The 20,440-nt window shown below is 37.0% G+C and overlaps 1 protein-coding gene across 5 annotated transcripts; it reads right to left on the reverse strand.

The window, feature by feature from the left end:
* Positions 1–220: 220 nt before the first annotated feature.
* LOC106498226 (actin, alpha skeletal muscle B) lies at positions 221–20,016 on the reverse strand. 5 transcript variants are annotated; one of them, XM_067296275.1, is made up of 9 exons: positions 19,990–20,016; positions 15,496–15,642; positions 13,479–13,607; positions 9,019–9,129; positions 6,748–6,832; positions 5,346–5,507; positions 4,588–4,779; positions 2,980–3,161; positions 221–1,172 (listed from the first exon to the last, which is right to left on the reverse strand). In XM_067296275.1, exons 2-9 carry the CDS (start codon positions 15,622–15,624, stop codon positions 1,029–1,031), a joined length of 1,134 nt encoding a protein of 377 aa, XP_067152376.1. In that variant the 5' UTR covers positions 15,625–15,642; positions 19,990–20,016; the 3' UTR covers positions 221–1,028. The 5 variants fall into 5 exon arrangements, with proteins under 5 accessions (XP_067152376.1, XP_067152375.1, XP_067152377.1 ...); XM_067296274.1 differs by lacking the exon at positions 19,990–20,016 and adding an exon at positions 17,448–17,540; XM_067296276.1 differs by lacking the exon at positions 19,990–20,016 and adding an exon at positions 15,814–15,839.
* Positions 20,017–20,440: the final 424 nt, after the last annotated feature.

Here is a 20,440-nt window from a genome sequence, read left to right on the forward strand (position 1 = left end):
ATACAGAACATTACGAAAATTTCCCATACAAGCAGATAGAAATTTTACAGAAATTGTGAAACAATTCTGTTTTCATTTAAAAATTGCTTATCTAGAATGCTCAAAGGGAATGAAATAGTTTTCATAATAAAATTAAAACAATAATAACTAATTTCTATGTTTAACAGATAGTATAGTCAGTATGAAATTAATGTAAGCCACATCAGCCTTACATGGATAATTACACTTTTATTGATCCATTAAACCCAGAGTATTTTGATAACATATTTAAAAGATGATTTACTCAGTAATCATTAGCTTAGCATAGCACAGATATCACAAAAGCAAGTAAATGAAACATCATTTAACTGCTTAGGAAAGAAGGGAGATCATGAAGAAGAACAATAACGCAACAAGTAAATTAACCTGTTACGTGTAAGCACAAAAAAGTACTGCAGCTTGTTGAAACTCTTCAACTGATGGGGAGTGGTGGTCAGAGGAAGACAGAGGTCTCCTGCCAAACAATTACAGGATACAAGGGAAAGAAATCCACACAAATTGTACTGAAAGAACACATGCATATTGGTACCCATCCCCTTAGTAAAATCCTGTGTACCACTTAACTGCATAAAATAAACACATGGTACCTAGATCTTGCATTGTGTTTGGGCTTGAAAGAACTGCCTATTATGTGCATGCTTCAGATTTGCCATCAATTAGCAGAGACTAACATACAGCAGTATTGTGTGCTAACTCCTGAATGGCAGTACAATACTTGATGAGTAGGGGGTGAGGGCAGTGGGGCTGAAGAAGAGAGTGCTACACAAATGTATAACTACTGTTATTGATCTTGGAACCCCCCCAGAAATGTTAGTCTCATGTTAGCATTAAAAATTAGAAGTAACATACTAATTAGCATGACACCCATGTAGTGCATTTTATAACAGGTGGAAGATAGTAAAACCATGTAGTTCCCTCAGAGATGAATGAGGGCAGGCGATGTGCAGAGAAACAGCACACTTAGCACTGACAATACATGATGGAAGCATTCAAAAGCACTTGCGATGGACAATAGAGGGACCCGCTTCCTCATATTCATCTTTACTGATCCACATTTGCTGAAAGGTGGATAGAGAAGCCAATATTGAACCCCCAATCCAGACAGAGTATTTACGTTCTGGCGGTGCAATCATCTAGAAGAGAAGTGCAATCTGTTGTAAACAAAATGACAAATAGATAACACAGTAACATCTCTTTGGATGAAATAACTAGGTGAAAGTCCTCTCATTACACCAGTGCAAAACCACTGCATTAAAGCTGAATTAAAGCACCTAAAAGGTAAAAAGGCAGCCATATTTTCTGTCTTACCTCAAGTCAACAGAGCTGCTGTGTTACTAAAAGCAGACAAATAATGGCAGCCCATGAGATATATGAAGATGACCCATAAAACGGGTACCAAAACTAAATATTTAAGAAAGAAAAATAAAACTTTAAAAGGTTAACTTAATTTGGTCACAAATAAAGACTAGTGGGGCAACACTGAACAAAATGGTCTGGAGATTTTTTTTTAAAGGATCAAATAGTTCTTTAAGTAAAGAAAAAGTTGAGATGCAATGTCCTAGTAAGCTAAGCACTAGATGCAGGGCTAGAAGATCTGCAGCCTATTCCCAGCTTAGCCACTGACTTGTTAAGTTACACTGGACATATCACTGCTTCTGTGTGTTCCTGTTTCCATTCCTGTCACTTGGTGTCATGTCTGTTCAGAAGGCAGTCTGTTGCCTGATAAAAAAGAGGCTCTGGATTTCACTTAGATTTCACTTTGGGTAGTAAAATAACATGAAACAGTAACACTGCCACAAATGACAATTTCACTGCAGTGTCCACAGACAAATCCTTCCTCCAAGTCAGTCAGCGCAGACCTGACTTAGTCCTGCAGTATGGACCCCTACCTGACAGGTCCAAAATGCAGGCAATTTTACATTAGGATTACAGAGCCATTTAACACCAGTACGTATGCAGCTAAGTACAGATGAGACAATCATATATAATGTTGGAAACTAAGTCATGTTAACATTGTTCAATATCCTCCATATTTTGTCATTCCAAAATGTTCAAGCACCAGTGAAAAGAGACTACAAATATACCCATAATAATAAACTCTGAGGCCAATAGCTGAAATCACAATTCTGTACTCCACTCTGCTATATCTGCACTGGTCTGTGTCATTACACAAACAAAGATGACAATAAAGGACCACTGAATCCTGTCCTTTTCTCCATTTACCATAACTTCTATCCATTAATGAAGCAAAGCAATTGTGCAGTTGGAAAACAATAGCATACAGAGAGACTGTTTCTAAACTAGCGCACAAGAGCACTCTCAGCTATACATTGTCTTGTGTCCAAGCTGAAAGGGTCCTTTCAAATAGCTAACAAGGTGTAAACCATGCATGCTGCTGAGGTTTTGAATTTATTAGTAAAGAAGAGTTCTCCTGTAACTGCATATACAATTTACTCCACTGAAACTTCTTTCACCTTTTCCACTAATGACTTTATAGCTAAGCACTGAAGTCCCAGTAACTTCTGAAATTACTCATGCCCCCTTTGGTATTTACAGCTCTATCCTCTCTACTTTTTTCCCCGACCTCTTTGCTGTTCCTTCAGTCTCAGTCCTTTTCTCCCTCATATCCCTATCTCATTGGAATTCTACAGGACTCTTCTCCTTAACTGTTGTTTCGAATTTCCTTTAAATGACCTCATCAATTCCCATTCTTTCAGCAACCCTCTTTACTCCAGTAACTCTCAAATGACACTTTCAATCAGCTTTGGCTAGTAGGAGAAAAAGAGGTATTAAGCAACTTGTCTAAGGCCTAGCTCTGCTAACTTCAGGACTTCTTGATGCAAGTTCTGGATGTTCCCTTATGGACATTTTTAGATTTGTTTATAAGATCTAACTTTCCAACAAAAGAAGGGTACGTGCAGGTGTTAATATAAGTATTACCTTAATCTTCATAGTACTTGGAGCCAACGCTGTAATCTCTTTCTGCATTCGGTCACCAATACCAGGATACATTGTGGTTCCTCCAGAGAGTACATTATTAGCATAAAGATCTTTACGGATGTCAATATCACATTTCATGATGCTGTTATAAGTGGTTTCATGGACACCTGCAGATTCCATCCCTGTGTGGAAACAAGTTTTCAACATGTTGTTTCTAAATAGTGAGGAACCTACTTCTCTACATCCCCTTCTTTTTATTATTGTTAAAATGACAGGAAGACTCATTAGTCCAAGCTTGTTTTCTCACCTCTCTCCCTTAATAAAACTCCAGGAAAAAAGCTATATGATACTTGGGAGAGGAAGGACAAACAGACAGGACATACTCCTTACCTTCTTCTTCATCTTAGCATAGGACAAGATTAATAATTATACAAGCAAAATATACTTGAGAAGAAGAAAGATCCCCACTATGTTTTCATACTGAGTTTTTTACTTCATCAGGTAAAAAAGAAATGAGATTTTCTTGCAATTATTTGTCATTCTTACAACCTTATATCATGCTGTCAGCTAGAAATAGAAGCCCACTTGACATTCCAGTGGGCTACTTTGATTTTGAGATGTCAGTTTAACTAAAATACCAGTACAATAAAGATAACTTATGTTAGCATTTTTTGCTAAAGAAGAGGACCAGAAAAGATATAGTACTGGAAGTACAATTTGAACTTTAACTACTATAATTTAACTTAACACACTCATTTTGACAAAGATGTGATCCAAGATGTGATCCAGAAAATCCTGGTTTCTAGAGCCATGTTTCTGATACTGACTATTGTTTAGCCTCAACCCTGATTCCTGATACACATCTGGTAGTCAAATTCCTTCATCTATTAAGGAGAATTTCTGTAAATCTCACTCCTGCTGATGTTCAGATACAAAACTTGGAGCTATATTAATGCTGGAATAGTTTGATTTCTACATACAAACAGAGCTGGCTCTGCCATCTAGTTTAATGGAAATAGCACCAAACTGCCTGTAGCCATTTTGCTCAGTCCTCGTGGGTGCCATTTCAGCAGGAAGTAGGAAATGTTTGAGGGCAGCATAAGTTGCCCATAAAATGTCAGTCATTCACTGAATAAGATGGGAATTTTGACATTACAGATAAAACTGCTGGAAAATAATACAGGATTTCATTTTGTATGTTTAGTTAAGTTACAGATTAATATAATAAATTGATATACAGAAGCAGTGTCTAGATACACAACCAACATAAGCAGCACTGTGCAGCTATAAATCAGCCAGTCAATACAAAAAGCATGATCTTCTGACAGTACTCTAAACATTACCTTAAAAGCCCTATTGCATTTATAAAAGCTGAAACTGTCTTAGAATTTTGCTATTTCTAAACTGACAGGCATCTTTGTCCAGCAGCAGCAGTGGTGTTCATAGCTTCTAAAGAACTAATCTGATTAAGTCAATAGAAGCTGCATGTTTCTAAGGACATTTGAGAATAAATCTCTCAGTCCGTACAGCTGAAGGCTTCCTTTATATTTTAAAAAAGTATTCTTTTCACATCCTGTCAAGCCCTTAGAAAGAAAAGTCCTGTCCCACCTATAAAGGATGGCTGGAAGAGAGTTTCTGGGCATCGGAATCGTTCATTTCCAATGGTGATGACTTGTCCATCAGGAAGCTCATAGCTCTTTTCAAGAGAGGAAGAGGAAGCAGCAGTTGCCATTTCATTTTCAAAATCCAAAGCCACGTAACACAGCTTCTCCTTTATGTCTCTCACAATCTCCCGTTCCGCTGCAGACAGACAAGTTTTATCAACATATAGTATGATAGCTAGGATACACAAACTTTTTCATACACATTTCTGCATGTGCACGAAGGCCATATGGTCTGTTAGATTCTGACACTGACCTCTCTGTTGTCTCAACTAGAATACTTTCTATTTCCATTACGAAATTTCTCTCAGCTGCAAATAAAATACATACTACTGTACTACAGAATACTGTGGAGATTGTCACGTTTACGTCACAAAACCTTTATCAAATCTTGATAGGTTCATTCATTACTAACCACTAACTTTGCTCCTTTGTATGTGAAATAGGTATGATCAAAGGCAACCATCAGTTAAATTTCTTGATGATGCAAGATTTCCTGATAAGGTAGCATCCTCATCCTTGATGCACAACGTATCTTCTGAAAGCCTTGGTCAGGAGAATCCCACTAGCTAACATGAACTGCTTTTCTCTGGCCTATCTACTGACAAGGATTTTGCTACATCTTACCAGGTACGCGCTTCCAGCGTAACAGCACAACTAACAGAAAAAATGCATGCAAGGTGCATACAAAACACAACTTATTACCAGTGGTGACAAAAGAGTAGCCTCTCTCCGTAAGGATTTTCATGAGATAGTCAGTCAGGTCTCTGCCCGCAAGATCCAGTCTCATAATGGCATGAGGCAAGGCATAACCCTCATAGATAGGCACATTGTGTGTGACACCATCCCCAGAATCCAAAACTATTCCTGTAAAAAAAAAAAAAGCTGATTATTTTCCACTGATAGAGAACCTCTATATTCTCTGTATTCTAAATTGAAACATGCAAACAAATAAAGATGCTCGCAAGACAATTCCTTCTGTCATTTTTATAATTAGAGATCTGTTTACGCGAGATGAAATTGTTAGCATAAACTAAGTGGCAATTGCTTTTGGGGAAAGAAAACATGAAACATTCAGCAATTTGATTGTATTGTTCTTGCTGAACAGATGTTAACAATAATGATCCTACACGTATACATAGTATTTCATTTCAGAAGACCCCTTGCATTTTATAGACATAATATAAAAATTGTATATAAAAATCTGTGTACCATTAAAATAAACCACCCCATTAGGGAAAATATAACAATGGTTTATCAGTGCAGAGCAATGCTATTTATATACTTGGATAGGAAGTGAAGTATATGTTTTCCACTGAAAATGAATAAAAATTTCTGATATCAAAAATGCATACAAATAGTTGAATTTTAAACATAAAACAATTTATGACAGATCTTAATTCCTGTAAGCCAGCGATCTCTTTATACAAAATTAGATTGTGGCATCAGGCTGCAAAGATAGATGGTATTTTAATTTTTTTTCAAAGTATATCAAGACCCAAGGGTTGCTAGGAAGTAATTTATGGTCTTAACGCTTGATCAGATTCTAAATGGCAATGAGAAAAGATCTCCATGCTAATTCTAATGATCACTTAACAGCCAACATCAAGTTAGGCAACTGAAATTCAACGTTTAAACTAAATATTTTCATTTAACTACAAAAGGGTATTTTTCACTGATTGGGAATGGAGCTCAACAATAAAGATAGGTCTGAAGTGAGTAAGAAGGAACTGTGGGCTTGAAACAATCAGTTAAGATACAGTTTCTTTGTATGCTGGGCAATTAAGGGCAGTATTAAACTGCATCATCTTTCAACAGTACACACACACACACACACTTTATATTCACAACAGAAATGTTCATATAGGTAAGTAGTAGTGACCTGAGCTTTTGGAGCAGAAAGACATAAAACTCATAACTCATAACTGCTCTGAAGCTGCAAATAGCCAAGAGGTACTTGTGCAGCATAGTGGGAAGCACTCAGTTTCCAGAGTGATCAGTTCTTCTGAACACATAGCTGCTGTACCCTAATCAACATACATTCATGTATGCGTACGCACACGCACAAGACAGACATGTGAACAATACAATTTCCAGAAAGACTCACCAGTAGTTCTTCCAGATGCATACAGGGACAGCACTGCCTGAATTGCTACATACATGGCTGGCACATTGAATGTTTCAAACATAATCTGTAATTAAGAGTTTGGGTATCTTTAGGATCTACAGTTAAGAGTATCTGAAGAGATGATAATTCTTTTTTTAATGAATACTGCCATACAGTTACTACTCCTGAGTCCACTCCTGACCAGTGGTTCTTTTGTGAACAGTGCACTGTTTTCTTTAGGATTTAATAAAAATCACTTAACTCAGTGGGTGTCTTTCCATTAACCTCAGACCACTAGGTCAGGTTTTTATTGATAATATTAATTGAAGATGACACCTCTCCTTGAGATAACTTTTCTACCTTGATGGCAGGATTACAGCAATGCAGCAGTTTGAAATATTAAAGATTTATTGAATATACAGCTGGAAACCATGAGGAACAACCTAATCTATTCCTATCTCAAGGAAGAATCAGCCACTCCTGAAAGTTTTTGTTCTGTCTCAAAAATTTCACTTCTGGAGTATTTCCAGGTTCCTCCAGCAAACAATTCTAGTGATACACTATCCGTACCCCTAGAGGGGTGGTCTTAGTTTCTACCTAAAACCTCACTTGTTGTAGTTTAAACCCATTAGAACTCATTTTGTCCCCACCAAATGCAATAGCTTAATTTTTTCTCTTTATGGCAATCTTAACATGTTTTATATTGTCTTTTCTACTCTAAAAAGCCCCAGTACTTCTCATCTTCTGCATCAGTCTACTGTAATTTCATTTGAGCAGCTGGAATAACATTCGTTTCCAACTGCACTTCCACTGGAGCTCTGCTAAGTAAAACCATTAAGGGCATGCAATGAATTAACACGCTCTGGAGAGCAATGTGTGCCCTATCCTTTCCTAAATAAATGCCATCTACTCTCTAGACAGTGTTACCCCATCACTGGTGGAACTGCTACGACAACATCTCACCACTTCACCTTTCAAAAGTCTACAAGCAGAGTGATAGAAGTCAGTGAGTTAAACTTGGACTTGGGATTTCATAAGCAGATATCTTTACCAATGATGTATGTTTTTGTACGCTTTCAATTAAAGAATACATTCATTATTGATATTTCATAGTTAACGTAATAAGTGATAAAAAATAAGCCTTTTTAAAAAATCTTGAAATCAGGATTTATCATTACAGCATAAAGACAAAGAAACAGTCACAGACATGTCTACTGCATAAACCACACTTCCTGGTTGTTACAAAATAGACTTTTCTTAATTTTTGTTGCTGTTTATCATTTCCCAGTTGTATTATTTCCCAGTAATATGTGCCATGAACCTCACTACTTAATTAGTTTATTTACACTGTTGCTAACCTGATGTATAATCTTCCTATTAGATATATGCCAAAAGTGTGCACAAAGGGAAGTGCAGAGCCACATTCAATTTTCCCAGGTGATTTTAAAACTTTATCTGTATTTAAATCACATTTACTGGTCACTACATCACCAGTTAAATTTGCAATATGAACTTTTGAACAGAAAGTTGCTCTAATATAATAATACAAACCTCTGAGGTCTACTTTTGGTTCTGATATTAATTTGTTAAACCAGAGACTGAGCATGTCACAGGCAGAAATGTTTAACAAAGCATCATTTAAGACTGAATGCTTTTAGACCAATTCATTTTCCCAAGTGAGCAGAAAGACTCCATTTTTTTAAGCACTTTTCCCCCGATTCCCAAGGAGATGCTTCAGTTTGGAGCTCTACAAAAATGTATGTGATGGCCTTTAAAAATGCCTTTATTCATATCTTCAGAAAAACCCACTCTTGATATGATAGCTGGCATTCTGTTGGATGCAAAAGTGTTTGAAGCTACAGCCTTCAGGCTAGAAAGCAGGAGTTTCTACAGCATGAGCTGAGGAGCTGGGCCATTACAGATGAGCATCCTCTGTAGCCAGAGGCAGGCACAGAAAAGGCGTCATTGATCTAAACTCGCACAAGTGTGATTCAGCCACTTTCCCCACACAGTGAATTGAGAAGACACACGCACTCTTCTGAACTTACTTAAAGCTTTTAAGAGACAAACACTAAACATTTTATGGCCAACCAGGGAACTGAGCAGCAGAAATATCAGCTCTCTCATAACCAGTGCACCTCGATACTAACTTTAAGAGATTATCTCGCAGATTAAGAAGAAAGTTGAATATCCAGGACTATCGATATTTTGGATACTTCTATGCAGAAGTGATCTGCAGCAAAACATTGCCACATGGTAACAGACAATTACCTGAGTCATTTTTTCACGGTTGGCCTTAGGATTCAAGGGAGCCTCGGTCAGCAGTATAGGGTGTTCTTCTGGTGCAACACGAAGTTCATTATAGAAAGAATGATGCCAAATCTAAAATGAAAGGTCAGTTTAGAAAAATGTTCTGGAAAAGAATCTGTCCGCATAACAGAACTACACAGAAAGCTTTTCAGCTTCAGAAAGCTTTCCAGATACAGTTTCAGTAAATTTTATATAATTTTATCATTGTATATAATATATATAAAATTTCATATAGCATATAAACGTGTGTGTGTAAACACATTAAACACAGTAGTAGTTACATATAAACACATTAAAATAGAGAAAAAGCATGGAAGAGTGAACCAGCCAAGTTCTGCTCTATTTTAGGAAAAAAAACATTGGGTTATTATTGAATGTAATAATAGAATATAACCTACACAATGGAGTCCTTCCAATGAGGATTCCCTAAACAGATTATGTATCATCCTCTCCCAGTGGGGACACTTGTTATCACTCAAACCCCGTGTTCTGACACAGAAGCTGAGCCAGGAACCAAACTGTTAGATCTGGAAAGATTTCTCCCTGCAAGCTGCTTGGAGACTGAGTTTCCCCATGAATGTAAGTTGTAAGCCTCTGCTAAGATGATCTTTATATATCTAATAATTTCCACAGAAGTGAAAGGCCCTTGCCTCAGACATTTCCTTCATTAAATCTTGAATCAAACTCTCACTCATTATAAACTAACTAAACGTATTAGTCACAGTCTATAGAGTACTATAGTATTTTTCATGGTGGAAGGTGCTACCTGCATCAAACATGTCTGGCTTTCATTGTTCTTCTGACACAGGGAGGCCCTCGCTGCCTGAGGGCTACGGCTATGAGGGACTGAAGGGATTTTTTTCTTGATGTCAGCTAGAAGACTCCTTGCCTACTTGTTTAATTCTTACTTACATTTCCTTCCTTCCTTTCTTTCCTTCTATTTTTAATTCCGGCATTGTCTGAACCAAGGAACTTACTTCTGAGCACAAAACATCAGGATATTTTAATGGGTAACTTATTAAATAAATATCCTTGAGACATTATTATACTCCAAAATGAACTTAAGTGAAAAACAGATCTTATCTAAACTGAAGCCCACAGTCTCCAAAGTCTACAGCCATCCAGAGCTGGAATCATTCATCAAGAAAATTATTGGCCCTAAAAAAGCAAATCCCTCTCAATCCCCTAAAAATCAGATGTTTCCAGAACTGGGATTTGGGATGGAAGTCATCTGCCATTTGAACATTTAGAACAAAAGGCAGGGATAAGTTCAGTAAAACAGTAAGTAGTAATGCAAAATTTAAAAAAAGGAAAATGTATGTTAGATATAAGGAGAAGAAAAAGATCACAATTTCAGACAGGAAAGGAATGACTAAAGGAGAGAAGGAAACCTTTCTGCTCACATAATTAGAAATTACTGAAGAGTTCTACAGTGAGGAACAATCTAGTACTAGTAAAGCAGGACCCTGCCAAAACCATTATCATTTTGCAGGTGTTTCTCAATATCAGGCAGGATTAGGCACTGTACAGACTATTAGATCTGATGATAATTTATATTCCACAAAAAAAAAAAAAAAAGAAAAAGTTCAGTGTTGTTTTTTATAGGTCATAAGAATTAAATTTAAGCAGCAGGTACAATACCACAGAGAAATTACTGAGGAAGGATTATTCCAACACTTGCTTTAAACATTTATGTAGTCATCAGAGCCAGCAAATGCTCCGTTCTAATGCTTTCCCTCCCATACATTATCAGGTCAATTGCTGTGAACAAATTAACAGTGCTGTACAGTGCCCTGCAATATTATCCACTGGAAAACAGAGCAGTCCAAATTTGAATATTGTGAACTGAAGCACATGAGAAGAAGAAACCTTCGTTTCATTGCCTACACATTCTGCTTATGATTCACAAGAACGTCTATGCATCCTGCAGCATGCTTGCTCGCTCTCACACACATGCACACACACACTCATACTTATTCACAAGTCTCATCTTTTGGTGACCCCCTCTTTTGTAATGTGTAGATGGTTGGGCACTGCACTATTATGTTTTTGTCCCATTTTTGGCACAATGCCCAGTAACTCGTTTCTTCTATATCATGGAATTTTTAGTACTGTTATTTCCAAGCCTTTAAAAGAAATTCGTGGTTCAGGTCAAAATCATGAAACTGATTTAAAAATCATGGAAAAATACATATACATACATAAAAGATTTTCCCTTAGCTTCAAAACTTTAGGAACTGAATTTCAGAACTTCCCTCAGCTAGAAGAGTGAGTGAGTGAGTGTGTGTGTTTTATAGAACTTCAATGGAAGTTGAGATTTTCATGTAATCATGTGACTGAATGAATCAGGGAAGCTCATAAGAAAAAACATTTTTTCTATATTTGCGACAAAATTGCAAAAGTTAGCGAAGTTGTTCTACTCTTGCCTCTTTTCTACTGTCTTTCTCTCACACTGCTCCCTTTTAGTTCCTATTTCTTACTCATTGCTTATTTACTTAAAAGCTGCTTTCACTGCCCCATTCTCCTCCTAGCCTCAGCAAGGAGTCTAAGCACAATTCAATTTTGGGGCATCTTTGCCAACTACTGCATTTTGCAAGCTAAATGTCAGAATAAAGTAAGTTTGGCCTAGAGACCCATTTTCACAAGTAGTTCTTTCACCCATTTCAGTGCCAGACTGACAAAAAGAGCAACTTATAAGAACCCATATAATATCTGACAATTATTATTGAATTACAGCACTGCCTGAAATCTCTACCTGTGGACACCCTCAGAGACCCCACACTTGAAAACAATCAGTCTAGCCATTAGGCCATCTCAATACAAAAAAGTACACACCACTTTTTTAACCTCTCCAATTCCCTTTCCTGACTAGATTTTGGATAGTCTGCTCTAGCATCGAGCATGACCCAGAAAGAGACATACGGTTATGTATTATGTTTGGTACAATATTTAGATGCGGAGATCAATCACTGAGGGAAGAACAGAAAATAGTGCTCTACTGCTTCCTCCCCTCAACCCTTTTTTGTTCTGTTAAGAAATTACACGTTCTTGCTGAATGCAGACAGCAGCATAATTATCAGGAAGAGCAATGTAATGGGAAGTATGTGGTAGACTAACTCTGCAGAATAGACCTAGGTGGCCTCCCAGGAAGCAGTGAAATAATGAAATGCAAATGCTATGCTTCCATCTGGAGGAGTAGGTGGGCAATTTACTTCCAAGCAAAACTGAGGAACTCCCATTGCTTCTGTATTAATTTTAGTCTGTTCACCTGGGACACTCAGCAATAATCAATTTGGGTTCATGAACATGACATAGTAACTAATTTACGTGATTTTTAGATATATGTATTATAGCTGTATACACTTCATCTCAGCAAGCATGAACACAAAACAACACAGGCCCTGTGTCTTCCTTTCAGTGGTATTTTCCACAGAAATAGCCGTCAATACTAGAAGTATTTGCTTGTGAAGTATTCTCCCCCTACCCTTCCACCTGGAGATGACAAAGGACTGAATTGCAAATTTGTCTCTAAAGACGACATACAATATTTCCACATACAGACTCAGATGCTTGCTCCAAAGATCAGGAAATGTAGGACATCAGAGATATTTCGTAGTGTTATAGTGCCCTTAGGACTTTTCTCTCTCCAGTGTCTGTTAGGAGACACGTCATTGCCTGTGCCTGATCTGAGACATCCTTAAATGGACATTTCACAAAGAGGTCATTATACTGGCAGAATACCAGAAAATTGTGCTTGATGGGGAATAAATAAGCCTTGTCACCATCAGGACATTAAACAATAACTGGAATTGGCAATGGAAAAACATGCTTCAGGGAAAAATCCTATTCCAGACTCTCAGAGAATCAGTATAGCAATAGCAAGCCAAACTCTGTCTTTTCGTCTTTAATTGACACTGAGAGAATGTCATATATAAGCACAAGATGTGGGCATCACCTATGACCTCGTTTGTGTAGGCAAGAAGTAAGGAGGCAAAAATCATCCCTCATCCTCATGGTTTTTGTTCCTGACCTAAGTAACATATCTTTAATATTTTTCCAGTTCAACTCAGATGAATCTCAACCTGCGTTTTTAACTTTAGCCACTTATCATTGTTCAGCCTCAGCTGGAACTTCAAGACTGAATACAATATGTATAAAGCATGAATTATTACCATATTTTTATAACAGACTGCCAAGTCTGATAAGTAATAAGCATATTTATATACTTTCTGAAAAAATAACAACTGTAGAATGCCAAGACCTGATCAACACCTGGACTTCTGTAATAGCATACTGTACCTATTCTGAAATTACAAACTCTTCAAGGATTTCTCCTTTGGTTTGCAGGAAGGTTAATAGCAAATTGTATGTCTTATCTAAGATGATGCTTCAACAAAATTACATTAAAAATAAACACCTACCTTTTCCATGTCATCCCAGTTAGTGATGATTCCATGCTCAATGGGATACTTCAGTGTTAAGATCCCTCTTTTACTTTGCGCTTCGTCCCCTACATAGCTGTCTTTTTGACCCATTCCAACCATAACACCCTGCAAAGTACAGTGGTCTAATATTAGCTCTACATTTTTTAGGTTAATACTTCACATGAAATATTGTATCTGCTATTGTTACTGCCATTCCAGAACATACTTCCACAAAGCCAAAAATGTACACCAAACTAAAATGTGAATTTCCTGATAACCACCTACTCTGAACTAACTCCCCCTATATACATGCTAGGAAGAGCAAGGCAGCTTCTAAAATGAAGCAAGTTACCTCACACTGGGTGCAACTAACGCCCCTGTGGGAGCCCAATCAAGGCAGGCATCGGTTAATTCATAGTTTCTCCACAAAAGGTGAGCCCTTTGTCACTGTACAAAGAAACAAAGCAAAGGATTTATAGCTGAAAAAAGATATAAACTCTTCTTTGCTCCCCAAACTTACTTTACGCGCTTGGCTACAAATGTGCCTAGGCAGTTCCATTACTGCCTTTGAACAGTGAGATCTCCCCCTTGCTGGAAGACCTGCCTAGAACACAGGCAAAGTGAAAAACACTTGTTTTTGGAAAAAATATATTTTGCAAAAGAGCACTCCAGACTCATTAATTTAGGTGGAAAAGAGGCATTTTTTTTTTTTTAGAAGAAAACTAGTTTATTTAAAAATAGTTTTATTAAATTTATCTTGTTTGCATTAGCGAATCTATCATGATTGCCCCAAATAATATTACCAACATATTAGGCACAATATTATTCAGCAACTGGCATAGAAATATTTAATTTTCCCATGGATATATTTTAATTCCATTCATTCCATAATACAGCCACTGAGCTGTTCAACTGTGTAAAATTACATGCCAGCCCTAATCATTAATAAAAGCCAGTGCACAATTTTAGAGGTTAAAGAATGGACATGTTTTCAAGAACTGACATTTAAGTTTAATAACTCATAGAGGTGTTCAAAATACATTCTATAAAATGCTTAGTATTCTGTGCCTGTCAAGCCAGGCCTATTTATCTTCTCAAAAGAACACAGGGAACTTGAGGGAAGAATTTTTACAGCCCAGAAAATTAAAATCTTAGATATAAATAAAATAAAAATGAAAATCTGCATCTTATATTTATAAAGGAACTATTAGAAGCAATCAAGCAGTAAGACCCTTTTCCAGTTCAAGAAAAGCCACATTTATTCTTTCCAGTCCTGAGCTGATAAAGTGATGTGTTAGAGACCTTTTTTGGGAAATTTAATGGGCCCTGCTGTTGCCTACTGGCACAATAAAAGGAGCTTATCACAATTATTCATTTGTTGTCTCATGTTAACAATGCTCTGCCAATCTTATTTTTCCTTTGTATTCAGGGTTTTCTAACAAATAAAAGCTATTAGAAGGACAACAAGCCAAAGAATCTGGAATCCAAAGTGCAAATGTTCAAAGATTTTTACAACTAGGCACAAACAAAACAGTAACAAAACCCCTTTCTAATCAACGTGATTTGCACGATGCTGAGACACCATTGTGGGATTAGGATTTTCTGTTATTGACCAGTATTTACAACGGAGGATCATGCAATATTAGAAAGCTGCATATATGTACTATTATATTTTTGAAAAAGCCAGTGACTATCCCAACCCAAACTGCTCTTTATTTAACTATTTTTTCAGTAAGTTTTTTTCCCATAACACATCTTCATACCAGCAAAACAGGCTCATGTTCTTCTGTAGTCAACACCTCACAGCTGAAGAACACCCTTTCTAATGGATTGAGCAGTTTACCTCTGAGTATTAAAGACATGCAGCTCAGTCCTCCAGTTCTTCACAAGCTGGATTCCTACAAGGATTGGTGAGAGTTTTGCCTGGATAAGGACAGCACTGATGCTTTATCACTGCCATAACTAAGTACCAAAAATAAAAACAGACAGCACTATCACTTTGGTACCAGCTGACCTGATGTCGAGGACGTCCAACGATGGATGGAAATACAGCCCTTGGGGCATCATCTCCTGCAAACCCAGCTTTGCAAAGCCCAGAACCATTATCACAAACAAGGGCAGTGGTTTCATCGTCATCACACATAGTGCCTCACAACTTCGGCTGCAAAACAGGAATGTGAGAGAGGTGGGAGGAGCAGATGGAAGGGAACAGGACTCTCCATCATTTAGACAGCAAACTACTAAAAAAAATTGGGGGGGGGGGGGAATAATAAGCCTAAACAGGAAAGCGTATGCTACAGCCCAAATTTTGCAAAGCATGTTAAGTACTCACATAAATCTCAACTTGAACAGGTCTTACTGAAGCAAATTAATCAGGACATTCAGCCTTCATTCCCAAAAGGGAAGTCTCTTCTGATGCAGCCTCAAGGAGGCCTGTGATACCCTATGTTAATTGGCTTTGTTACCATGGGACAAATTCAGCTAAAGGGTATGCATTCACCTCCACCTGGACTTCAGGAGGTGAAACCCCATCTTTTCCAAGGCTGAATTGTCTTCTAGATATTTTGTTAAAAGTAAATTAATGATATGCTAAAAGTAATTTAATTATATGCATCTACCAGTTAAAATGCTAGTACTGCAGAACACTAAAAATTTATAATGGAAATAAATAAAAAAGCTCCCACAACTACCCTTCCCCTAAATCCTCCTCAAGTTTTGCTGCAGTCAACTGAAGTACAGCCAAACAAATTACCTGGAAAGCTGTTTTGGGAGAGGGATTTGTTTCATTGTTGAGGAGGTCTTTTGGCATTAAATAGTAAATAAGAATTATTGAATATTCATTCCTTTAAATACTACATTTGTTCCCTAATGGCATTTTCAATTTGAATGTCATCAATCTTAAACAAACAACTAAAAATAGTCCACAAAAAAAGTTTCAGGGAAGTGTTTGTTATGTGTTTTTAAATGACAGCTTCTCTGTTAAGTGCTCACTACAGAATCCATTCCATATTTGTAAATGGTAAATACCTTATCAAAGTGGCTATTCTGGGAAATAGAACAAGACATGGCTGGCACAACTAACCAAAACCAACTTAACTTCAGCAGTTGGCCAACACATCAGACCAAGTCCTAAACTCACTGAAATTGGTGGCAAAACTCCCTCGGAGGGAGAGCCTGAATTTCACTACGACTCCTGTTTCAGATTCCTTGCTTATTTTTAGGACTGTATGATCACCTCTTTAGGTGGTCAAGAAGAGGGAAACATTTTCTTCTTCCTTCCCTGGCAACTTCACTCAGTAAGGAAGGGTTTTAGGACCTAAGGAGCAGTTTTAGGACCTAAGGAGCGGTTTTAGGACCGCTCTATCCCTAACAATGTAAAAAAGAATCAGGCTCCTGATGGCATGACCCTTCCGCCTGAGTGCAATGTACAGGGGCAGGCCACTAGCAGTGGCAGACAGCCGTGAGGTCTTTCTTCTAACCAACTCATGCCACCCCATTTGGGGAGTCTGATTTTTTCCTCATGCTTTTCAGAGGATCCTGGCAGTAATGCTGAAGTCTGCAAAGATTTAGAAATAAGATTTTCTGCTAACAGACAACTGAGCGGTTATTGTATACCTTGACCCAGTGTTCAGTCCTTTCCCGTGTGCTTTATGAAGCAAGACCATGACACAATTGATCAACACACTTTTACATGAAATGGAAGCATAAGTCAAAAATATGACATTGAAATATTTAAAAATAAGAATAATAATTTTAATTCTTGTTGATCTGCCTGTAACTGGAAGACTTGTTTTCTCATAAGAATCAATCACCTAAAATTGTTAACACGTTTAATTTAGGAATGTTTAACTATTAGTGCTAATAGCAAGTATTTCTGAACATTCATTCAACATTTCCATATGTTGTTCATTATTTCCTTCTAAAACCCTAAGGAAAAGGCTGGTAGAATGCAGTTAAGTCATTTACCAGCAGTATCCAACATTGCAGAGTTGTATCCAGCTTCTGACTACCTCAGCGTAAATCTTAACTGAAAGAAATTCAGTTCTTATAAATAAATAAACAAATAAATGCAAGAATTATATCAGATAAGATGTTAAAATTTAAAAGCAGAGAAATTCCATCTCTCCCACAAAGCTCTGATGGCTCAACATCGTTCCTTGGTTCTAAAGAAAACTGAGCAGAACAAAGACATTTAATCCTCCATGCTAAGAAATAATGTCCCTATTCATATCTATGCACAAATAATATTTTATATATATCTTTGTATGCAAAACTATGGTCATAGCCATACTGAAGGAAACAAAATTCACAAGGAAAACTCAGTTATCTTTACAAGTTACACATCTGAGTGCTGGGAGTGGCCCCGTTTACACTTTCCTTTAATACTGGTTAGTTTCCAGAGAAGCCACTGAAACGAACCAATAACAGCAACCAAATTTGTTCAAGTTAAAAAAAAAAAAAAAAAGCAGTTTGCTTATTATTACACAATCATAAGGTGAAAAAACTGATTAAGAGTGCTACTTCAAAAAGAAAAAAACCCCCAAACCTCCAAACTCTTCCTAGATTGAGTCATGTTATATTTTAAAGTTGCTGAATTTTTAGGCTTAATCATTTTCACACAGCAGTTATTTTGACATCTTTTTTTCAGATATTTACTGCTTACCAAATTATTATTATGTTTAGGTAGTTTTACCATTCACAAGACTGATATCTGAATTACCTATTTCTAATATAATGATGTATCTAATTTGAAACTTTAAACCTCTAAGTCTTGCAGAAGTCTGTCTCACAAAAAGTTACCCATTCCTCCCTCCCCCCTACAAATTTAGGCAAGTCTAGGCAGCACTGAAATTCACAGGAACATCCATTTTCAAGACTGCATTCATTCTACAAAAAATGATGTATGCAGTCTTCTGGTACAAAATGCTGCAAGAAAACCAAATGTGACAGAATAAATTAAAGTGCACCTTGCGCTCCATCATTACGTTTTTCTGTTGTTGCTGCCCATAACGTGCTGTTCAGTTTACATACATCAGTTCTTCAAGGTTTCAGATAGATTAAAAGGGTCCCATTGTACACGACTAATCTTTTGAGTGATGAGAAAGCCCTGCAACATTGCACTGCGATAATAAGGACAAACCTGAAGCACCTTATCTTAGGAGCCCCTTTGGACTTACTTCAATGGCTGAGGCAAGCAGCACCCAAGCCCACAATTTAGAAAGAGCAAAAAGTGTATACATCCATAGGAGATCTCAGACCAAGTTCCGAGTAGAATGAAGCATTAAAATAATGAGCTATAACAAAAAAAACATCTCACGGTAATACTTACCCAGGAAATGGCAGTGACTTGTAAAAGCCTCTTTGTAAATGAAATGATCTCACCTTCTATTACATTTATATCAGCTTCTGGAACGGAGTTCACAGAATATCTACATGTGTCAAGCCATTTTTGGAAACCTTTTTTTCAGCTTGTGCTTATCACAGTGACAGTATAAACGCCTGGATAAATTAGGGCAGCATTTCTAACAACTCTGGATCCTTTCCCACTCACTAACTTGCTATGCCTCATGACAGGATTTTTTTCTCCCTTGAAGACAAAAATCCCTCATGCTAGATGAGTAACACTGGAAAGATTTGTAGGTCCATTGCTGTCACTGGAGAGCATTCTGCTGCTAAAAATAGTTCATTATCATTCTGTTAACAGCCATCTATAAGCTGTTACTAATTACAAAAAGAAAATTCTTACCATATACTGTACTCATATTTCAACTGTATATGTTATTTGGTTGTGTGGCACAAGGACTGAAAATAGCTGACTTATCTTAATACTTGGGTGACACTATAGCTGAAAACAGGGACTGAATCAGCAATAAGTCATTCAAAAGAGATGAGCAATAACTATTTTACAGCTGAAAGCCATCAATTATATAGGAATATTTTGGATTTATATAGCAATCCAGACCTTTACTAGACTAAGAAATACTAAAGAACCATCAAAAGGAGCAAGCTTACAGGACTTATCTACAGTGGTAACAGAGGCTGGCAATATTTCCCCATTCCACATGACAAAAGCAAATGATGCAGAACATCAGGTAAGATTTGGTAAACATTAACTTTGCAAATGTCAAGGGCCAATCAATTCCTCTTTCCCACCTGTCATGATTGTGCAGCAGACCTCATACATGAGAAACCTTGGACCTTAAGCAGATAATCCACTTCATTAATGTCCATTCAGTCAACTTTGCATTTGTCCATCAGTGAAACACCTAGACTCCTTTCATTTCCATACTCAAAAAATATAGTCCTAACATTGCATTTCTGATGACAATTAAGTGAAGAAAACCAATACAGGTACAGTTCCATAAATTTGAAAGTTCTACACCGTGTGAAACAATTCTGAATAAACACAGTATTTTAAGAATATTGGTTTTCAGCAAGGAGTGTAACAGCAAAGAACCAAGAAAAGTTAAAGATGAGGACTTATATAATATAAAAGGCTGAGCCTGACCCTGAATCCTGGGTGTAGTGAAGTTATACACTAAATTAAGTTTCGTTGTCATGAGGTGCTACATGCACTATTCATTATGACACAACTTTCATTGCACCGAAACATAGACGTTGAGTAAGCATTCAATAAGATAAGAGGCGGCTTAGGGAGTGCTTGATATTCCATTCTGAAAAAAAAAGAATAGAGATTTTAGTTTAATTTTTTTAGTTACAGCTATGTCAGTAATCCCAGGTAAACAAAGAAGTTCCATACATGAAAACATCACAGTAAGGCGCAAGATTAAAGAAAGGCTGGAAAAGGAATTGCTAATTAACTTTTAAGTTGTAATAGATAGGACTTATTGGCCAGCATTCCCTTAGGTGTTTGCAAGGCTTTGAGCTTTAGAGAAAATACAAAAATACTACATTTTATTCTTTTTATACTGATCATCTGAACAACTAACCTCTTTTTT

This window comes from Apteryx mantelli, chromosome 4, assembly GCF_036417845.1.
Source record: "Apteryx mantelli isolate bAptMan1 chromosome 4, bAptMan1.hap1, whole genome shotgun sequence".
Lineage (NCBI taxonomy): Eukaryota > Metazoa > Chordata > Aves > Apterygiformes > Apterygidae > Apteryx > Apteryx mantelli.

Bases quoted from the DNA above. Each gene is read 5' to 3' on its own strand.
- LOC106498226 (XM_067296275.1), bottom strand. From the start codon at position 15,624: ATGTGTGATGACGATGAAACCACTGCCCTTGTTTGTGATAATGGTTCT. The intron at 4,780-5,345 runs GTAATAAGTTGT...GTCTGTCTGCAG, and splicing joins CTACTCTTTTGTCACCACTG to CGGAACGGGAGATTGTGAGA. The intron at 3,162-4,587 runs GTGGGACAGGAC...GTTTCCACACAG, and splicing joins CTTCCAGCCATCCTTTATAG to GGATGGAATCTGCAGGTGTC.